This window comes from Oxyura jamaicensis, chromosome 3, assembly GCF_011077185.1.
Source record: "Oxyura jamaicensis isolate SHBP4307 breed ruddy duck chromosome 3, BPBGC_Ojam_1.0, whole genome shotgun sequence".
NCBI lineage: Eukaryota > Metazoa > Chordata > Aves > Anseriformes > Anatidae > Oxyura > Oxyura jamaicensis.
The window spans coordinates 57,640,529-57,657,391 of NC_048895.1; the positions used below are offsets into that span (position 1 = coordinate 57,640,529).

Here is a 16,863-nt window from a genome sequence, read left to right on the forward strand (position 1 = left end):
GCAATGTTGGGAGGGGAGGCTGAGTTATGCTTCAAGAATTCTTTCTATGACCTTTATATAAGTGAAATGAGCAGGGAATGTGTCCCCTTCAGGACACCCCCAAAGAGAATGCAGACTGAGATTAATTTAAGATGTCTGTTGGATATTAGTGGGGATCCACAAGGGCACAGCTGCCAAAGACGGAATTACAGACCGAGCAAGGAGACAGTGTGGGACAGAAGTCCAGCAACAGTGGGTTTGCAGTCTGGTTTTGTTGGTTTCATTGAGTCCCACAGGATGAATAAATGAGAAAACTTAAGCAAACTTGCCCACATGATGTGTTTTTTTTTCCCCTCATCCCGAAGGCAGAAGAGGACTGTCTTTGCCATGGTGCATTTTTAGGGCAAACAAAAGTAAGATTATGCAGAGATTTGCTGCAGCCGCTTTTGATCAGTTCTTCAGGATAAGCCATAGCACAGGAGTGTTAAGGTGGATTTGGAATTTAAAATCCCAGTATTTCCAGGTGGAATGTTAAAAGGGTCTCCCTATGGAGAGAGCAAAGGATTCGTCTGGGAGCTGAATTCGCCGGAGTTCGGGAATGGCCAAAGGCTTGTGTCCTGCAATTTAAAACAAAGACATTCAACCAAACTGCACATTCACTAAACGTTATCTGTTCTGTCTGCAGGTACAGTGTGTCAGGAGATGCTCTACCTGAGCAAAGCTGCTGCTTTGTCTGCATGCAGCTCGAAATTCTCCCTATTCTCTCTGGTGATGCGTTTGCATGATAGAGGATCTGTGGCAAGATGTTTTGAATTGCAAAAGGAAAGAATTAGCTTTATTGTGCTGTGACCTAAATAGGATCATCAGATCAATCCGCCTGCTGCTTTTCTGTCCTCTCTGGCTTATGTTGTGCCGCTTCTCCTTTCCGTCTCATCTTCCCCTCTCTTCCCCCGCCAGGCAGCCCCCTGGCCAGAGCCTGGAGCTGTAATCCCCCGTGGGATGAATAAATGAAGGGACTCTCTTTAAGGCAATACCTGCCCGGTAATTGCCTGTGTGGAGACAGGCTTGGTGCTTCCCCGTGAGTTCACTGGGCCAGGGGTCCCTCTTTTCTTTTGTGGTGGCTTTCGGATAAAATACTTCTCGTCCTTTGTTCCCTCTCCCCCGTGCATTCTCCTCCTCCTCTTCATTCTGATCGCAGGTCTAATGAATTGCGATTTCCTAGTAGCTGGGGAAGTATCGTGCTTCACCCAGGCCGAGGGTGCCTTGAAAGAAGCCATTGTGAATGGCCTGGCTTGGAGAGAGGAGGGCAGCTGAGTGCCTCGCCGCTTGGGACGGGTGGCCTTTGTGGGGGGAGCACTTTTGTTCTCCTGAAAAATGCCAGGAGATGGCCAGACGTGATTGGCTCTGAAAGGAGGGGAAAAAAAAACTTGCAATCATAAATTATTAATTCCTGTGGTCCGCAGGGGTGGGTTTGAATCCATTTAAATACCAGCAAGTGCTCAGAGGCATGGGTGAAGGTGGCCGGAGCCTGAACACAGCTACATTCAGTGTTTCTTATCGCAGGTGCTTCGTGTTCGTTTTCCTAATGACAGAAGTCCCAAGTAGAAGTACAGGTACAGTTTTTAAGGCAGCATGGCTGTTAAAAAAACAATGGCCTTGCCCAAGGCTTCTTCCTCTGCAGCCTCATGTGAGCTGATTTTGATTTGAAATTTTATTTCAAGCGAGTGACTGAGATCGGTGAAAAGCAAACGCATTGATTCATTGTGTTGATTCCATCTGCTTTGCAACACTTTAACTTTCCCTTTTGGTTATTGCATCAAGACTCACTGGAAGAGCTCTTGCCATGCAGTTCCTGGTTCAGTTACACATTTTCTCTTTTTTTTCCTCTCTCTTAAAACCTTAACAATGCTATGCAGCTGCTTAGTGGAAGATTTTTCCATTGTCTAAATAAAATTGCTAGGGCTTACCGCTTAAAGTTTAGTTTTCAAGGCGGTGATACATCTGTTAGTGGTTTAATGCTCCATTCATTCCATGAAGTTGGTATGTGCGTTGGGCTCATCCCTCCTGCATGAAAATTTGTGGAAAAACTTCTTTATTCATTTTATTTATTTTTTATTCATTTCGTTTATTTATTTTCTTCATTGCTTGTGGCAGTATCCGTGTGAGGTGGCAAATCAGCCTCACCCCTGTTTCCGAGGATGTGGGAGCTGAGGCAGCGGGTTAATATTAACTCCTCCAAGGTGAACTCGTAAGTGTGCCACGGAGCATGGCCTCACCAGCCTACTACCAGCCAGGCTCGTAAAGAACCGATACTGCAGCATGCGCACACCTGCTGCCTGTGCTGCTCTTAGCCAACGTGAACATTTCAGAAGTTTTTACACCAAGGTAGTTTTAGTTTGGTGGTGGTGGTGTTTCTGGGGGTGTGGGCGTTGACTGCTGGATTGGCAAAGTTGGAGGCTAAAGGCCTTTGTCTGTATGAGTAGTGACTACAACATGGATTTTTTCAAACTGTCCCATCTTTTCCTTCTCAATGTGGAAAAGACAACCTTTAGAGAAGCACACTTACTTCACACTTTCAGCTCTAGGAGAGCTACCACCAGAGCCAGTTGTGTTGGCAGTTTTTGGGCCATGCAAAATATTTTTTAAAAAATGGGTTAATACAACATACTGAATTTCATGGAAGCCACTGGGTTTGTCTCCAGTGAAGATGAGTTTGGGGTTATTGCAGACCCGCTGCAGGCTCTGAGAGATGCAGATGCATGTTCCTTGAGGCATCCCCTCTTGGCACTGATTTTTGATGTCTGGCCACCTTATCAGCATGACCACAGGGAAAGTGAAGGGAGGGTGAAAGGCAGCCATCATTTATGGATTGTTTGTTACTGGTTTTGAATAACTGTGCCTCCATGATGGAGATCAGGGCTTGACGACAGCCATCAAGCGCTTGTTTTCAGGAAGGAGAAATGCTTCGGGCTGGGGGAGGATCCAATAACAATGAGCAACCCTGGACTTGGGACACTTTGCAGCCCATGGTGAAAAAGGGAGGAGTTTCACAAGCCATCCAAAGTAGCCAGGAAGATGGCAGAACACCAGGGACGGGACCTGATCCTGAAAAGGGGGTGGCACCTGCTGCCTGCGGCTCGTGAGCCACCATGAGATGACAGAGAGGCCTCAGGATCAACCTGTGCCCCTGGCCAAGCTTGAAAGCGTCACCTTCTCCTGTGCAAATGCACAGTAATTCCTCTTCCCACTGGGAAAAGCACTTCCTACATCCTAAAAAAGGTCAACACCACACTAAAAACCGAGTTACCACCTTCTGCGTGTGCTTGTGGGTGGCAGCGCTGCTGGAGTCATGCTGGGCTCACCCCAGAGTGTGTCCACCAAGTGCCCACCTAACAGGGTTTTAATGATGAATGTGTAATGGTGAAGTGCTAAGGGGGATGTTTGTGTGTGTGAGACTTTTTTAAATACTAAAGAGCATTGCCAGATGTGTCACATCAAACATCACAAAAGTCCTTATATCGGGTGACTTGCAAGGCCTGCAGCAGCTAACAACTCGGGTAGCCCAGTTTGTAGCGCATACCAACGGTACCTTAGGTTCCTGGCTTGGAGCTTGTTTTTAGAAGATGACATTTAAACTGTCACCTGAACGTTTGTTTATAATTTCTGTGGCACTGTGCAAAGCGTGTTCCTCCTGAACGGCAGTATCCACTTTCTTTAGGTCGAGGCCTACACGTCAGAAGGTGACAATTTCAAGTCTTTGCTGTGTGAAACGGTGATACCTGAATGAGCAGTCACTGTGTTGCCACAGTTTTGGTATCAGGGTCATTTTATTTGTGTAAGATGCTTGATGGGGAGCAGTGCAGAAGCAGAGGTGCCTTGCCCACCACGCTGCCATGGTGTGGGGGTCTTCTGTCCCTTTGGCACAGGTGAGCCCATCAGAAGGTCTCTTGGACCAGCAGCTGCTGGAAAGTCCTGGCAGTTTTGGTGCCAATTCTGTGGAACTGGAAAATACTGATAAAATACCAGTAGCAGTGTGTTCAGACACTGATGGGGGCACTTCGCTTGTGCACTTTTCTGCGTGGCACTGAGTATCGGCGGTGTGGTGAAACTTGGAGCGAAGATCCTGCGGAGCATCTGCTTTTTATGCTGCAGGGGCCGGGTCCTGCTGCAGCTCTGGGGTCAGGCTGAGGCCCCCGCTGCTGGCATTTTTCTCCTTCCTGAGGAAAAAATCCTTTGCATTGTTAACGCGAGGCAGTTTCCTAAGCTTGCTTTGTGAGGCAGGGCTGGCTTCTTGAGTCTTAACAGTGCGAAGGGCATGCCCTGCTGAGCACATTGACTCGCTGCTTAGCATTTTCCCTTTAACTGCTGCAAAATTGCAGTTCCTTCCTAGGAAGGACAGCCGTGGACCTTGATACTTATTTATTTTTTAGGGCGTGGGGATATAACATGCACGGCAAAAAGTTGGGCTGTTTCATCTCTGTGCACGAGCTTCATTTGACGAATAACAGGTTCTCCATTAGCCAGAAATAACTTGATTTTATTTTCCGTGTATCTGGTCCGGGTTGACGCTAATAAGAATAAATTGGGAGCGCTGCTGAATGAAATCCAATATGTGAAATGACCGGGCTGCTGCAGCCACTGCGATTGCCTGGGGCCAGGGGGAGGGCAGCGTGTCTGGAGGGGGAGACACTGCGGGGCCGAGGGGCGGGGGGGGAGCGGCTGCCCTTCCCCTCCTCTCCTTTCCCCTCCCTTTTTCTCCCTTCCCTTCCCCGCCCCGCTGGGGCTGTGGCCAGCAGAGCGCTGGGCTTGGCCCTTGCTGGAGGTGGCAGGGTCGGGCAGACACACTGCGCCGTCAGCCAGGGAGCCGTGGGCCTGGGCCAGTGTGAATGGCAATTAGGGGCTGGGGATTCATTATTATTATTATTTTTTTATTATTTATTTTCCTCCTCACATTTTGTGTGTTGAGGCTGGAGGTCGTAAGCCGGCTGGATTGCATCTGAGGGGGAGAAATTTGGGCGAAGGGCTTGTCAGGGGTTTTGTGCACCAGTAGGGAGGTGTAAAGTTGTGGTTGAAGGGGAGTAAAAGGGAGAAGGCTGGAGGAGAGAAACCTGGAGCACGGGGGCTGAGCAGGACCAGGCTGAGAAGCGCTCACCTTCCCGCACCTCCGACTTTTTATGGGATTTAAACTCCAGGATCGCAGCCAAACACCTTGAAAATGGTGGTTTTCATCAACAAAAAGCTTACATCTCTCGTGAAACTTTTCAAGAGAAAGAGTAAGTAGCCGTGTGTGCTTGCTGTCCTTCGGGGAAGGAGCCCGGCAGGGGAGTGCAGCTCAGGGTTTCGTGCTGCCCTACGGCGCTGCTGCCACCCCATTGAGGATGTGGGGAAATGGCCTGGGACGGCTGCCATGGGCTGCTGTGCCACTGCCACCTCCTCTGCCCTTCTGCGGGTGCGGTGTGATCCACCTGCCAGCTCCGGGTTGCAATGGGGCTGGTTAGCCTCTAGTTAGCAAGAGCAGGCACAGACAGGCTGTGGCTGTCCCTTACTGCAGCCAGTGCAAGGGGACGGGGTGCGGGACCAAGGCATCCTGAAGGTGAGGAGAGCGATAGGCATTCTTCAGAAAGCTTCTCAGAAGTCCCTGAAAAAAAGTGAGGAAATTTATCTGAGAACCTCCCACTGTCCCCCAGTCCTTTTAGGACAGCACAGGCACTGAGCACTCTGTCGTAGGTATGCCTTAAGCTTCACAACTATGTTCTTTGATGCGTACAGATTATTTCCTCTGAACTGATCCCGGTGAATGGGCTGTGGTGTTGGGGGAAGAGCCCTTTTTCAGGTGACAGGAGGCTGTTGCCTCGGTGTTGCTTCCTGACGCACCTCCTCTACTACCCCAGAGGCACGGCACAAACTTCAGCAAGGATGCTGCGGGCAGCGAGCCGCGCACATCCACCTGCGGCGTGGAAACAAGGGAAGATGCAGAGCTGGTAGGAAGGGCAGCACATCACTGGGGCCGAGCCAGCAGAGCAGGTGCCTGGGAGGCAGCACAGCTGCAGTGGCTTTTTCTTCTCTTCTTTTTTTTCCTGCTTTGGAGAGCTGAGCAAGGATATGCAGCTTGCTGGCCGCGAGCCAAACGGTGCCTGGGGGATCATAAAATATGACCCCCAACTGCCCTTTTCCTGTTTATTGCGGGGCGGAGGGATATGGCCATTCAACTGTAAAAGTTTTTATTGATGATAAACTTTAAACGAAAGGTAATGGCTGTCTCTCGGGAGGCATAAATGATAAACAAATCTTAGACTTATGTGCTTTGGCTGATTCATTACTGACTGTCTGTAGGGAACTTTGAACTTGAGCAGCGTCAGCATGTTACTTTTGTGTGTATACTGGCAGGGAAGATGTGGCCAGTGCAACCCCTTTTTAGTGCTCTCCTGCTCCAAGTAGTTATTTCCCCAGTGAGTTACTGCTGTCCAAACCTGCTTTTCACTCGTGGAAATGTGAAGTAGCTGATTTGTTGGCTTCAGCTGAATTTTGCTTCCTGGTTTGTATGTGTGTGAGGTCAGAGAAGGTTGTTTCACAGTACAAATGAACCTGTCGTAATCTCTCATGACAACTGTCACATTCTCAGGGTCACCCTTGAGCAAGGGGAAGCTCCTGGCAGCATCAGGGGACAGGAAAACTGATTTCATCTCCCAAGACTAGGAGCTAGAGGGGGCAAACAGTTGCAAGTTCACAGTAAATGCATCAGCAAATACAAATGCAGGAGGAGAGAAAGGTGTTTCTACACACCACAGGAGAATGCATTTTGACTAGAAATGAGAGGAGGGCTTTTAAACTGTCATGGAAGTGAGGTTCCAGAGAGCATTTGGACTGTAGACTATAGTGGACCTAAGTCTATGGTGAAAAACTATCTATTTGTAGTAAAAAACAATTCTATGATTCTATGAAAACAATCGTGTTGGTTTCAAGAGGATGCATGGCAAACTGACATACGGGATTATATGCCACAGCTACCTACAGTAGCATTTAGTTTCCTTCTTTTTCTCTCTCTCTGCAGCTGTTTCCAACTTAGATGAAGAGAGCAGATGGACTGTCCATTACACTGCTCCGTGGCACCAGCAGGAAAATGTGTTCCTGCCTTCCTCAAGACCACCTTGTGTGGAGGACCTGCACCGACAAGCCAAGCTGAACCTCAAGTCAGTACTGAGAGGTAAGATGCTGCTACACACACTAATGTATCCTAAAGGGATGGTGGTTTTTGCAATCCAAGTTATAGGCTTCAGAAGAAACTTGTTAGGTTTGGCTACAGCACATCTGGAACACTGAGTGGTGTTTACCAGTAGAGATAAAGGGAAAACACTTCCGCTACTGAGAAACAAGGAAGTCTGTTACCTGGTAGAGCACTCAAGAGTGGAAAAATAGAAAACCTGGTGGGTTTTGGCCATTCCCATTTAGTCTTCAAAAACGGTGCCTTCCATTTCAGTAAGTCCTGAATTACTCCATGTCTGTGTTTAAGAACCAAATCAGAAGTATGTCATTCAGCGACTCCTTTTGTTGCTGCACAGTGTCATTTCTGGGAGCATGGATCTTTGTGAAAAGTTGGAAAAGGTGTGGAGGGCAGAGAAGGGAAACGGAGAACAGGGCACTCACAAAGACTCTTTCAGTAGTATAACTGCTTTCTTGCAGAAGGGTGCAGAGTTTTTCTGAGGACCAATTTCTGCCCCTAGTACTCAGGGTATACCCATACACTCTAGTGTGGCATGCATTGAGTTGTGTTAGTGCAGTGGGCAGGCAGCATGCAGAGAGGACTGTGGAACAGCTGTTTCTGGGCCAAAAGAAGAGCTTGAAATTACAGCGTATTGTCCGTGTTCTGGAAATTGTTAAAGGGTTTTCTGTACATTGCTTATTTTGCAAAGGGGGTTAACCTGCAAAGGGACAGCTTATTTTGAGTCCCTTTTTCTTTCAGCAGGAACCACAGGCACTTGAAACCTCACAGAGTTAACTTGATTTAAAAGAGTGGTATATTTTTGTTTGTTTAATACTGCATTTCTGCTTTTTAAACATGCATAAAACTTGATTTTTTATGTCTTGAGTGGAGAAGTGTTTGGCTGTCATGTTTTATTTCTCTTGCTGTTTCTCCAGTTAATTGATTTTCACCATCTCTTACTAGGTACCTTTCATTATCATTTAATAGGGTAGTCTTGACAGCCAGGGTTATTAGCTCACACATGGCTCAGATGATAGCCTGTGTGTTCCTCTGTACTTATATTGGATTAATACATTTGTTCAGTGCTTTAGCCTTGAAATGTTTACTGTTCCCTTACAGGCACACTTACCAGTTCTTTCAAAAAAAAAAAACAAAACTATTTGCCTGGTTTAGATTAAAATAATACTGTTATAGTTAGCGCTTTGTAAGCCTTAACTATTTGTTCATATATTTTTCTATTCTCTGCTTGGTTCCATTATCAAAGAAAAATCCACAGGCTAAAATGCACTTCTGATTTTCTTGTGTTTTATTGGAAAAGTAACCACTGCATCTTCTATTTCAATAAATTTATATCTAATATATTTGTATGGAACGGATTATCACATGCTGCTTCCCCCAGCTTACACACCTAAAGTTAATTCTATCTGCTGGAACTTTTCTCTAGAGCTGCTTCTCTTTATTAAAAAACAAAACAAAACAAACAAAAAGACACCACTATTCACTACTACTACAATTTACCAATTAGACTTTTGTGGTAAATAAAACTTGTGTATACGCATGACGTGGGACTCCTTGTTAATGAAATTTCATGCTTTCAGGGAAGTAATTGAGAGAAAGAAAACCACTGTGATGCCTTCAGTAGACCTCCAGCTGCTGACATAGTCAACAAAACTCCACTCTTACTTATTTAATTACTTTTTACCTCAAGCTCTTTCCCTGGCCGTTTCTTCCTTACAAACAGTTCCTCACTGTGGCCTGTAGCTGTCCTCGGTAGCTACAGCATGAATTTAACATCATTTTCAGTAATTTCATTACTGCCTGCAGGGGCTCTGAGCAGTAAGAGAGGCATTGCCTGAAGTTCTATCAGCTTTACTCTTCAACAAGCATTGTGAAATCAGGAGGACACCAGTTTTCCTGAGCACATTTGGTGGCTTAGGTTAAAAGTTCTCTGCCCAGAGTTGAGTTCATTTAGCATAGAGGCATTGTAGAAATTGTTGTGTAGTTGTGACTACTACTGAACTATTTTTCCACCTGCTATTTCAGAAAAGACAATTTTTTTCAAAGCTGCTTAATGGATAGGAAGTAAATTGCCTACTGCTATGTGATTATAGCACAGAAGGCTGGAAGGAAAAGTAATGGTCCATAGCAAGTTGATTGCAGGCTACTATTTTGTTACTGCATTCATTGCTGCCCCGGTGAATGAGAGAAGTTAAGTATAAAACTTGTGTTACCAATAGTAATTTACTTGTAGAGCATAACGTTCATTTAAACCACCTCTAAAGATATGGAATGTATATTTTTTTCAAAATAATTCAGGCAAGATATTCCTTTCTGTTAAGGTGTTCTTATCCATCTAGATTCACCCACCTAATACTAATCAGATAAAATCCTGAATAGCTTTTAAAAAAATGGGAGGTCAAACCTATTTGTGCTGGTACAATTTTAAAAAGTCAGCAAATTTTGACAGCATGGGTGAAGCTAAAAACAAACAACCTAATTTTCAGGGGAAAAAAACCAACAACCACCAAGTGCTATCTGATCTGTGATATCAGCGTACTCTTCATAGCAGAAGCAGTGTTGCATTTGGAGGAGGAGAAAGATACTTTTCTTTATTTTTTTGTGCAATTTATTACTTTATAATATATATATTTCTATATATTGAAATGTCCTCTGCTTATTGCACTGTGAAATTTCATGCAGCTTGTGATCATAGATGTTACATGGAGGGATTCTGTTGGATTTTTGTACCTATGAACTAGACTTTTTTCTCTTTTAAAATCAAGGGACCATGCTGCATGACTACTAGACACCAATTTTGAATGAAAATCTTTAATGTCACTTTAAAGTCTCAATGGCTTGGCTGCTAGAGCAGAAGAGCAAATTGGGCTGCACTTCATTGTCATGGTACCGTTGCAATATGATTTAAAAGGCAGTTTACTAAATGATGCAGTTCTTTGCTGGTGGTGGTAGCTCCCGTTATTTTAAATGTTTTGTTTCCAGTGGATAAAACAGGCTCTCCCTTTCTCTGGGGAAGCAGCCAGGATCTTGGATCGCCCCGTGGAGCAGATGGGGTGACACGCTGGATGTCCAGTGTGGGCCGTCCAAGGCACCTGTTTCCCCCACCCTCAGGGCCAAGCTGTGCTAACAGGCCTTTCCTGAGAGCCTGCTTGAAGTGGGCTCTTGCTCATGCTTCCACGGTCACCTTCTGTTCCCAGGACACAAATGTTCAGGTGGGAACAACACGATATTGGCCCTTGAGGAGTTTTGTGTGGCTCTGTGCTCTGTGTCACTGTGTCCTCCTGGGGAGCAGGGGAAATGGGAGGTGAAGAAGATGGGTGGTGAGAAAGAGCTAAGGCTTTGCATGGTGTCCGGACCCCAAAACTACCTCTTTGCACTGTGTGCCTTCAGCTTCCAAGGCTGAAGGACTGCTTGACTTTTTTAGCCTTGTGTTGCCGATGTCTACAGAGTGGTTGGACTGGCATTGAGAGTCCGCTGTGTACACTTACTGCAGTGTATTCTACAGCGTTTTTGGCCTGTGAGGCCAGGAGGTTAAGTGGGTGTTCAACCAGAGTCAGGATGGTGGCACCATAAAACAGCCCCTGTCCGTGCGCACTGACAGGTCTGTCTTGTTGCTCTGCAGCATTGTAGTACTTAAAGGATCATGGTCTGAAGCGTAGTCCAGTTGCTCACCTGAACTTGCTTTGCTCTTTATTTTTTTTGAACTATCCTGTGCTCTCTACGAAATGTGGATATAACTAAGCTGGAGTGTTAGGAGGCAGTGAGCATATACGGCCTGATTTCCAAGGGGCAGCTGTCTTCCAGTTCCAGTAATTGGCACTGCAGGGTCCTGAGAGATCAGACTCTCAGCCGATGGCCTGTTCCTCAAGGGTCTTGTGAAGAACTCTGCTCGGTTCAAGTTGCAGGTCAGGGACAATGTTCTGGTGCACACTGCTGTTTATTGCTTGGACTGGCTGTCATTTCTGGTGGGTTAAGGTGGAAGATACGTACTGAGAAATTTATACCTGTAAACAGTGTGAATAGTTGGATATGCTTTCATACTATTTTTTCAAACTATAGCTGCAGAGGCTTCTTGCACAAGTGTCTGTACTTTGTGCCTTTTTCCCCCTGGCGTAATTGTGTTGATTCAAACTACGTATATGGTATAGGGCTTGTTGTTCCAACGTCTGTGATGATTCATTTATTATCTCATCTTCAGAAGAGCTGGATTTGGCTGAGAGTGGCTTCTGTTTAGCTTTGTTGGCCAAATTCAAGGAATGTATTTAAGCAGCAGTGATTGGAACACTTGATTTGTTTTCCAGGAGGCATCTGGTTAGCATTGTCAAATAAAACCGGATTTAAGTAGTTACTCATAAAGCCTCTATTATGTCTTGCTGCAAGACCCTCCAGACAGGTACGTGTTTACCCTTTGTCTTCTGAGGGCATCTGCCAGATCACTGCTCAGATGAGCAATATTAGGGTCAGCCCTACTAGTCAATAATCCTGCTGAGAAGATTATGGACTTAAAATAATCTTATGTTTCATTAAAGAGCTGCAAAGTAGTGGGGAACCACTGGTCTAGTTCAGGTGCAGAGGGATATCAAGATGTGAGTTCCATAGCAAATGGAAACCGTAATGAAATAAAAGACCATTAAAGGCTAGGGGTGGACCATATTTTCTGGAAAGGCCTTGGAGTAGTAAAAAAAAAGAAAAAAAAAAAAAAGAGAGAGAGAGAAAGAGAAATCAACTTATTTCTAATTATTTTAGTTTCACCAGTCAAGTTAGTGCCAGTGGTTCCGTCCATGTACCCTTTCTTTTTTTTTACGGTTTCTGAATTAATTCACAGTACATCTGTTGATGGTTTTGGCCAGGCTCCATCATACTCTAGCCACCCTTTCTAACAAGGAGTTTAAGGGGGGCGAAAAAAAAGATTTGTTTTTAAAAAAGAACATTCAAATGAAAACTAAGCAGAATTTGACTGGGAGTCTACAGTTCATGTGTGAGAATGCTGCTCTTGTGCTGAAAAAAATGAGTTACTTGGGAGGATTTATATTCCCTATTTTTAGGTTTAGTTATGTAGTGCAGTGTTGAGTGTATAAAAACATACAGGGTTGTTAAACGTAGATTGATTGCATGGTGACATACGTACATGATGAAGTGAAAGCATTTCTAGTAAAAGGGTTAAGAAGTCTAAAATTTGTTTCAAAACACTAATGATAATATTTTCTTAAACCAGATTAATATGTTTTCTTAGTATTTTCTGATGGAAGTCAGAGTCAGTAGGAAGATTTGGCTGAAAGATTATTGAACCTCACCCAGTTTCCAATCTGTGCCTTTAGTGGAGAGAATAAATTTGAAGTGTTACTGTCTGGTTTAATTATTTCAGTGGTAGGTAAGCAACTTCCATCACAAGCAATATCAGACTTTCAGCTGATTTACACTTTGTGCTTTCTCCTTCTCCTCCTTCTCCTAGAATGGGTTGTTCTAAATGCTTGTTTGCTGCATTTTAGGTAGCTTTAAGTTGAATATTAAGTGTCCTAGGAGAAAAAACATCAGAAATTCCCTTTGTATTTTTATATCATCTATGTTCAGTAGTCTTAAGAAATAACAAATATCCATAAAAATGCCAGAGAAAAAGTGTAGATAATGTTTTTTAATGCCAGCATCAAACATGCAAAAGGAAGCAAATAGAAACTGTTAAACTTAAGACATCTTGTCACCAGTAAATGTAGTGGTATAACACTCATGCAGAAATTTAAATTAACTCAAGACAAACGGTGATAACTATTTTGAGCACTCCCCAATGACAGCTTGTTAACAAATATAATCTGTAATGGCTGTTGCATTTTGGTGCCTTTAGATATGTTTTCTGTATGGCTAAGTCATACCGACCACCTGGGGAGCTACGGGTGGGATTACATTTATTTGTCTTTGAAAAGCCTCATAAAAAGAAATAAAGAACTGATCAGAATGTTTGTATTTACTTAAAACTCTAGAAGTATTTTCACATTTCAGCGGTCCTTTTAATTTGGATCCTTATTAAAGGCTTGCACCTGATCTGGACTCTTGGAAAAAAAAAATCGAACTGCATGCTTCCTTTACTTAAATGTTGCACTTCATGCCCCATCCTTGTGCATTTACACAGCTGAGCCCTGAAGCAGCCTGGGGAGGCTGGGCTGGAGGGGTGGGCTTCCCAGCCTGACTGGGTGGCCTGCTGTCGTGTTAGGACACCCTTCCCAGTGTAAAACAGGGTACTTGTGCATTGGAGAGGATAGACCTAACATAGGTACATTTGATCGCTTTCAGTTAGATTTATTTGAAGTATCCATTCAGCAGACTTCTCCATTGCAGGAGAAGGCTCCACTAGGGTTATCTTCATCCTGTGGAGCCCAAAACATCTTTGTTTCTGGGAACTTAGCATGGTATCTCTCATTAAACCTACCTGTGAAGCTGGGCTTGGGCACTTGTGCAAGAGGGTTCAAGTCTTGGAAAAGCCTGGTAGACCTGGTAGGCTTTCTTTTTACTCAACAAATAAGAAGGCCTTGCAATAAATAATTAACTTTTGGCAATAGGTTTAAAGCCTGCAGCTTCATACAACACTTGTGAAAGAAGTCGGGTACCAATGTCGATTGTCTCTGGGGTTGTTTCATGCTTTTGTATATGTACTTGTATGTATATGGAGCCAGGCTCTTTTCAGTGTTGGCTTGTGCCAGGGCAAGAGGCCATGAGCACAAATGGGAGCACAGGAGGTCGCATGTCGCATATGAACATCAGGCAGTACTTCTGTACTGTGCAGGTGACAGAGCACTGGCACAGATTACACAGAGAGGTGGTGGAGTCTCGCTCCGTGGAGATCTTCAAAAGCCACCATATGGGTGTGCTCCTGGGCAACCCCCTCTGGCTGTTCCTGCCTGAGTAGAGGGTTGGACCAGATGGCCTCCAGAGGTCCCTGCCAACCTCAGCCATTCTGTGATTCTGTAAAAATACAAATCTAGAAATAGCACTATCAAATTCTATTTTGGGGAAAGAGAGGTGAATAATAGGGAAGGTAGATGGACTGGCAAATGCTGCTATTAGCCAAAGCATCTAGATAGAACTGTTAAGTGGAATTTTTTTTCAGCTGATCTGGCATGGTAGTATATATCTGTTGAAATTCCTGACCCATTAAAACGGGAGTCTGAACAAACCAGCACACTGGATATATCACAGCTGAAGTTCATGAACTTGCTTTACAGTTAGAATTGGTCACAGTTCAGTTGATACACAAGTGCATCGTTGCTGTGGCTTTACAGCATATTTTAAAGCTTTGATACAGAAGCACTCCCTGTGATAGTCAAGTTCTGCAGATGATATGGGGATTTATACATTTAAGAGAAATGGGATTTGATCCAAGCTGAATGAACTTTTGGGAGGAATATAAAGTAGTAGAGGCAAGCTGTCTGCCTCATTTAGATTTATGGACAAAAATAGATGCTACATTGGAATTAAACTGAGCTGTTTTTCTGAAGTCATATTTAGCATGAGATCTTTGTCGAAAACCAGATTGCTTTTGTACAGCTCTACATTTATACAACCTGTTTCATCCACGCAAAGAGAGTTGTGCATTCTTATCACTGGTTTGTAAAAGAGGGACACATAAAGAGGCCAAGAGTGAAAGCCAGAGACTACTAACTTTACTAACCAGAAAAGACCTTTGAACTAGGGCGTCTCATTTTAATTACAGTTCCAGGACAGATCATTCTCAGCAAGCTCTTTATTTTAAAAGTTACCTCCTGAAATTTCCTATTAACTGGGCTTCACATGTAGTCCAGAATCCTTGTCCCTGTCATGCTGCAGTTCAGGAAGTAGGCAGGGAGGCAGCTACACCCTCCAAAGGGGACCCAGTTTGGTAGAGTATGTTCCAGTATAACACTGGTGTGACCAGTCCCCCACAGAACGTAGCTGTGCCCGTTATAATTAAGGCAGCAGCCTTTTTGCCTAATGGAGCATGCCACCAGTAAGCTGGGTATTTGGCTGGTGCTCATCTCACCCTTAAATAATTTTAAATCCTATCTACTGAAAAGTCCTTTCAGACATTTTACTTTAAGCAACCATTGGATAACAAGCACACAGTCCTCAGAAGTGGAGATGCTGAAATCCTTGTTACATTCTTCGGCTCCATGTGAGAGAGATGTCTGCAGTGTTGTACCAGGCGCTGGTTGTTACTTGTGTGGAGAGGACATGAATTAAGGCAGCTCGGGTTCTTCCTTATCTGGCCTTATCCCAGGGTGCCTCAATATACCCATGTGCTGCAGGCAGAGGGTAGATACCCTCTACGACTCTGAATTTAGGAGGTACATCTGTGAAATTTAGATGCATGTCAAGTCTGTCTATGGATGTACAGTTCTTGCCTGGATCTAAACCTGAGGGGATTCGCTTGGACAGCAGCAATCCCGTGTCTGGAAGCCAGGTCTTCTGACACCCGGTCCTGTCCCTCACAAACCCGTGAGGTCTTAGTTTTCTCACCTCAACTGGAAAAACAAATTCAAAACGTGCCTGAAGTAAATTAAACTTACATGCAATTATTTATCAACTTGAAAAGTTCTTCTAAAACAGAAAGCAGTGATATATTACATTGCTGTGTTTATTAAAGAGCAGTGTGATATATAAAGTCATGTGTTATTTTTAAAAGTTTGCTTCCACAAGACACTTTTCACTCTCTTGGAAAAGTGTACTTGTGTAAGACAAACGTAGGGTGTATTGTAGTCTGTCTGTATTTATAAGACAGTGTTTGTAGTTGACTTAGAGGAAGGAGGTTTGTGTGTATTTACAGAAGAAGGGAATGGCTGCAATGCCTAAAGCAAAAAAGGAAAAAAAAATCTGACTGGAGGGAGTAGTTTTCCAGTGATATGTGCAGTGAATGGATAAATGTATTTTAATACGCTAGTCAGCAGATTTGTTTCTGTAGGTGACAGTTTAGCTGACTCTTGCAGATAGTAACCTCTCTCCAGTACAAAAAAACAAAAAACCCACCCACTACAAAGCACAAGTTACAACATGAAGGGCTCTGCCAAGAAGTCACCCTGAAATGTAGTGGAGTTAATTTTTCAGGCATGCAGGCGCAGCTGTCAGCGTGTCGCTTGTTGCCCTTGCTTACATGGGACAACCCCAAGGGGTGCGAAGGCACACGGAGCGCATGCTGCCTGCTCCCCGTTGGCCCTCCGCACCGCGCCACGGCCTTCCCGTTCCTGCAGCTGGGTGCTTGGGGCATTCCTTCTCCATGAAACTACCCCGATCCATCCAGCGCCTTCTCTTTGGCTTTTTAGCAACTGGTCCCCAGGCCCTCTTCCTTGGGCATGAGGCAAGCTCAGGTGTTTCTGGGCTGTTCTGTCCTTCTTTCAGGCTTTTATCACTCAGCCCAACCAACGACTACCTACATAGCTACTTACTTCAGGCAAGTCAGAGCTATTTAGATGTCTGAATAACTTTGATGCCATATCTGTACATTGTGAATATCATGTTAGTTTAATGTTCAAGACAACAGTGGTTGCTAATAAACACTTAGAAACGCAGACAGGTGGATTTATTTTCGTTAAACTCTTTAATTGTGACAGCACGTGTGTTCGTGTGGATGTAGACACCTACAGAGCTTATGGCCTGATCCTGCAACAGTCACGTGAGCCGTATTTACACGCGTAATCTCATTA

General features: G+C 44.5%; 1 protein-coding gene across 13 annotated transcripts in view; it reads left to right on the forward strand.

The window, feature by feature from the left end:
* NHSL1 (NHS like 1) overlaps positions 1–16,863 on the forward strand; it is a 169,003-nt gene that overhangs the window by 110,640 nt on the left and 41,500 nt on the right. For 12 of the 13 annotated variants that reach the window (XM_035321042.1, XM_035321043.1, XM_035321044.1 and 9 more), the window contains exon 2: positions 7,031–7,183. In XM_035321042.1, the coding sequence (XP_035176933.1) occupies positions 7,031–7,183 (153 nt within the window). Of the gene's footprint in view, positions 1–4,825; positions 5,253–7,030; positions 7,184–16,863 lie in introns of those variants that run through there. The other variant, XM_035321050.1, reaches the window with a different exon arrangement.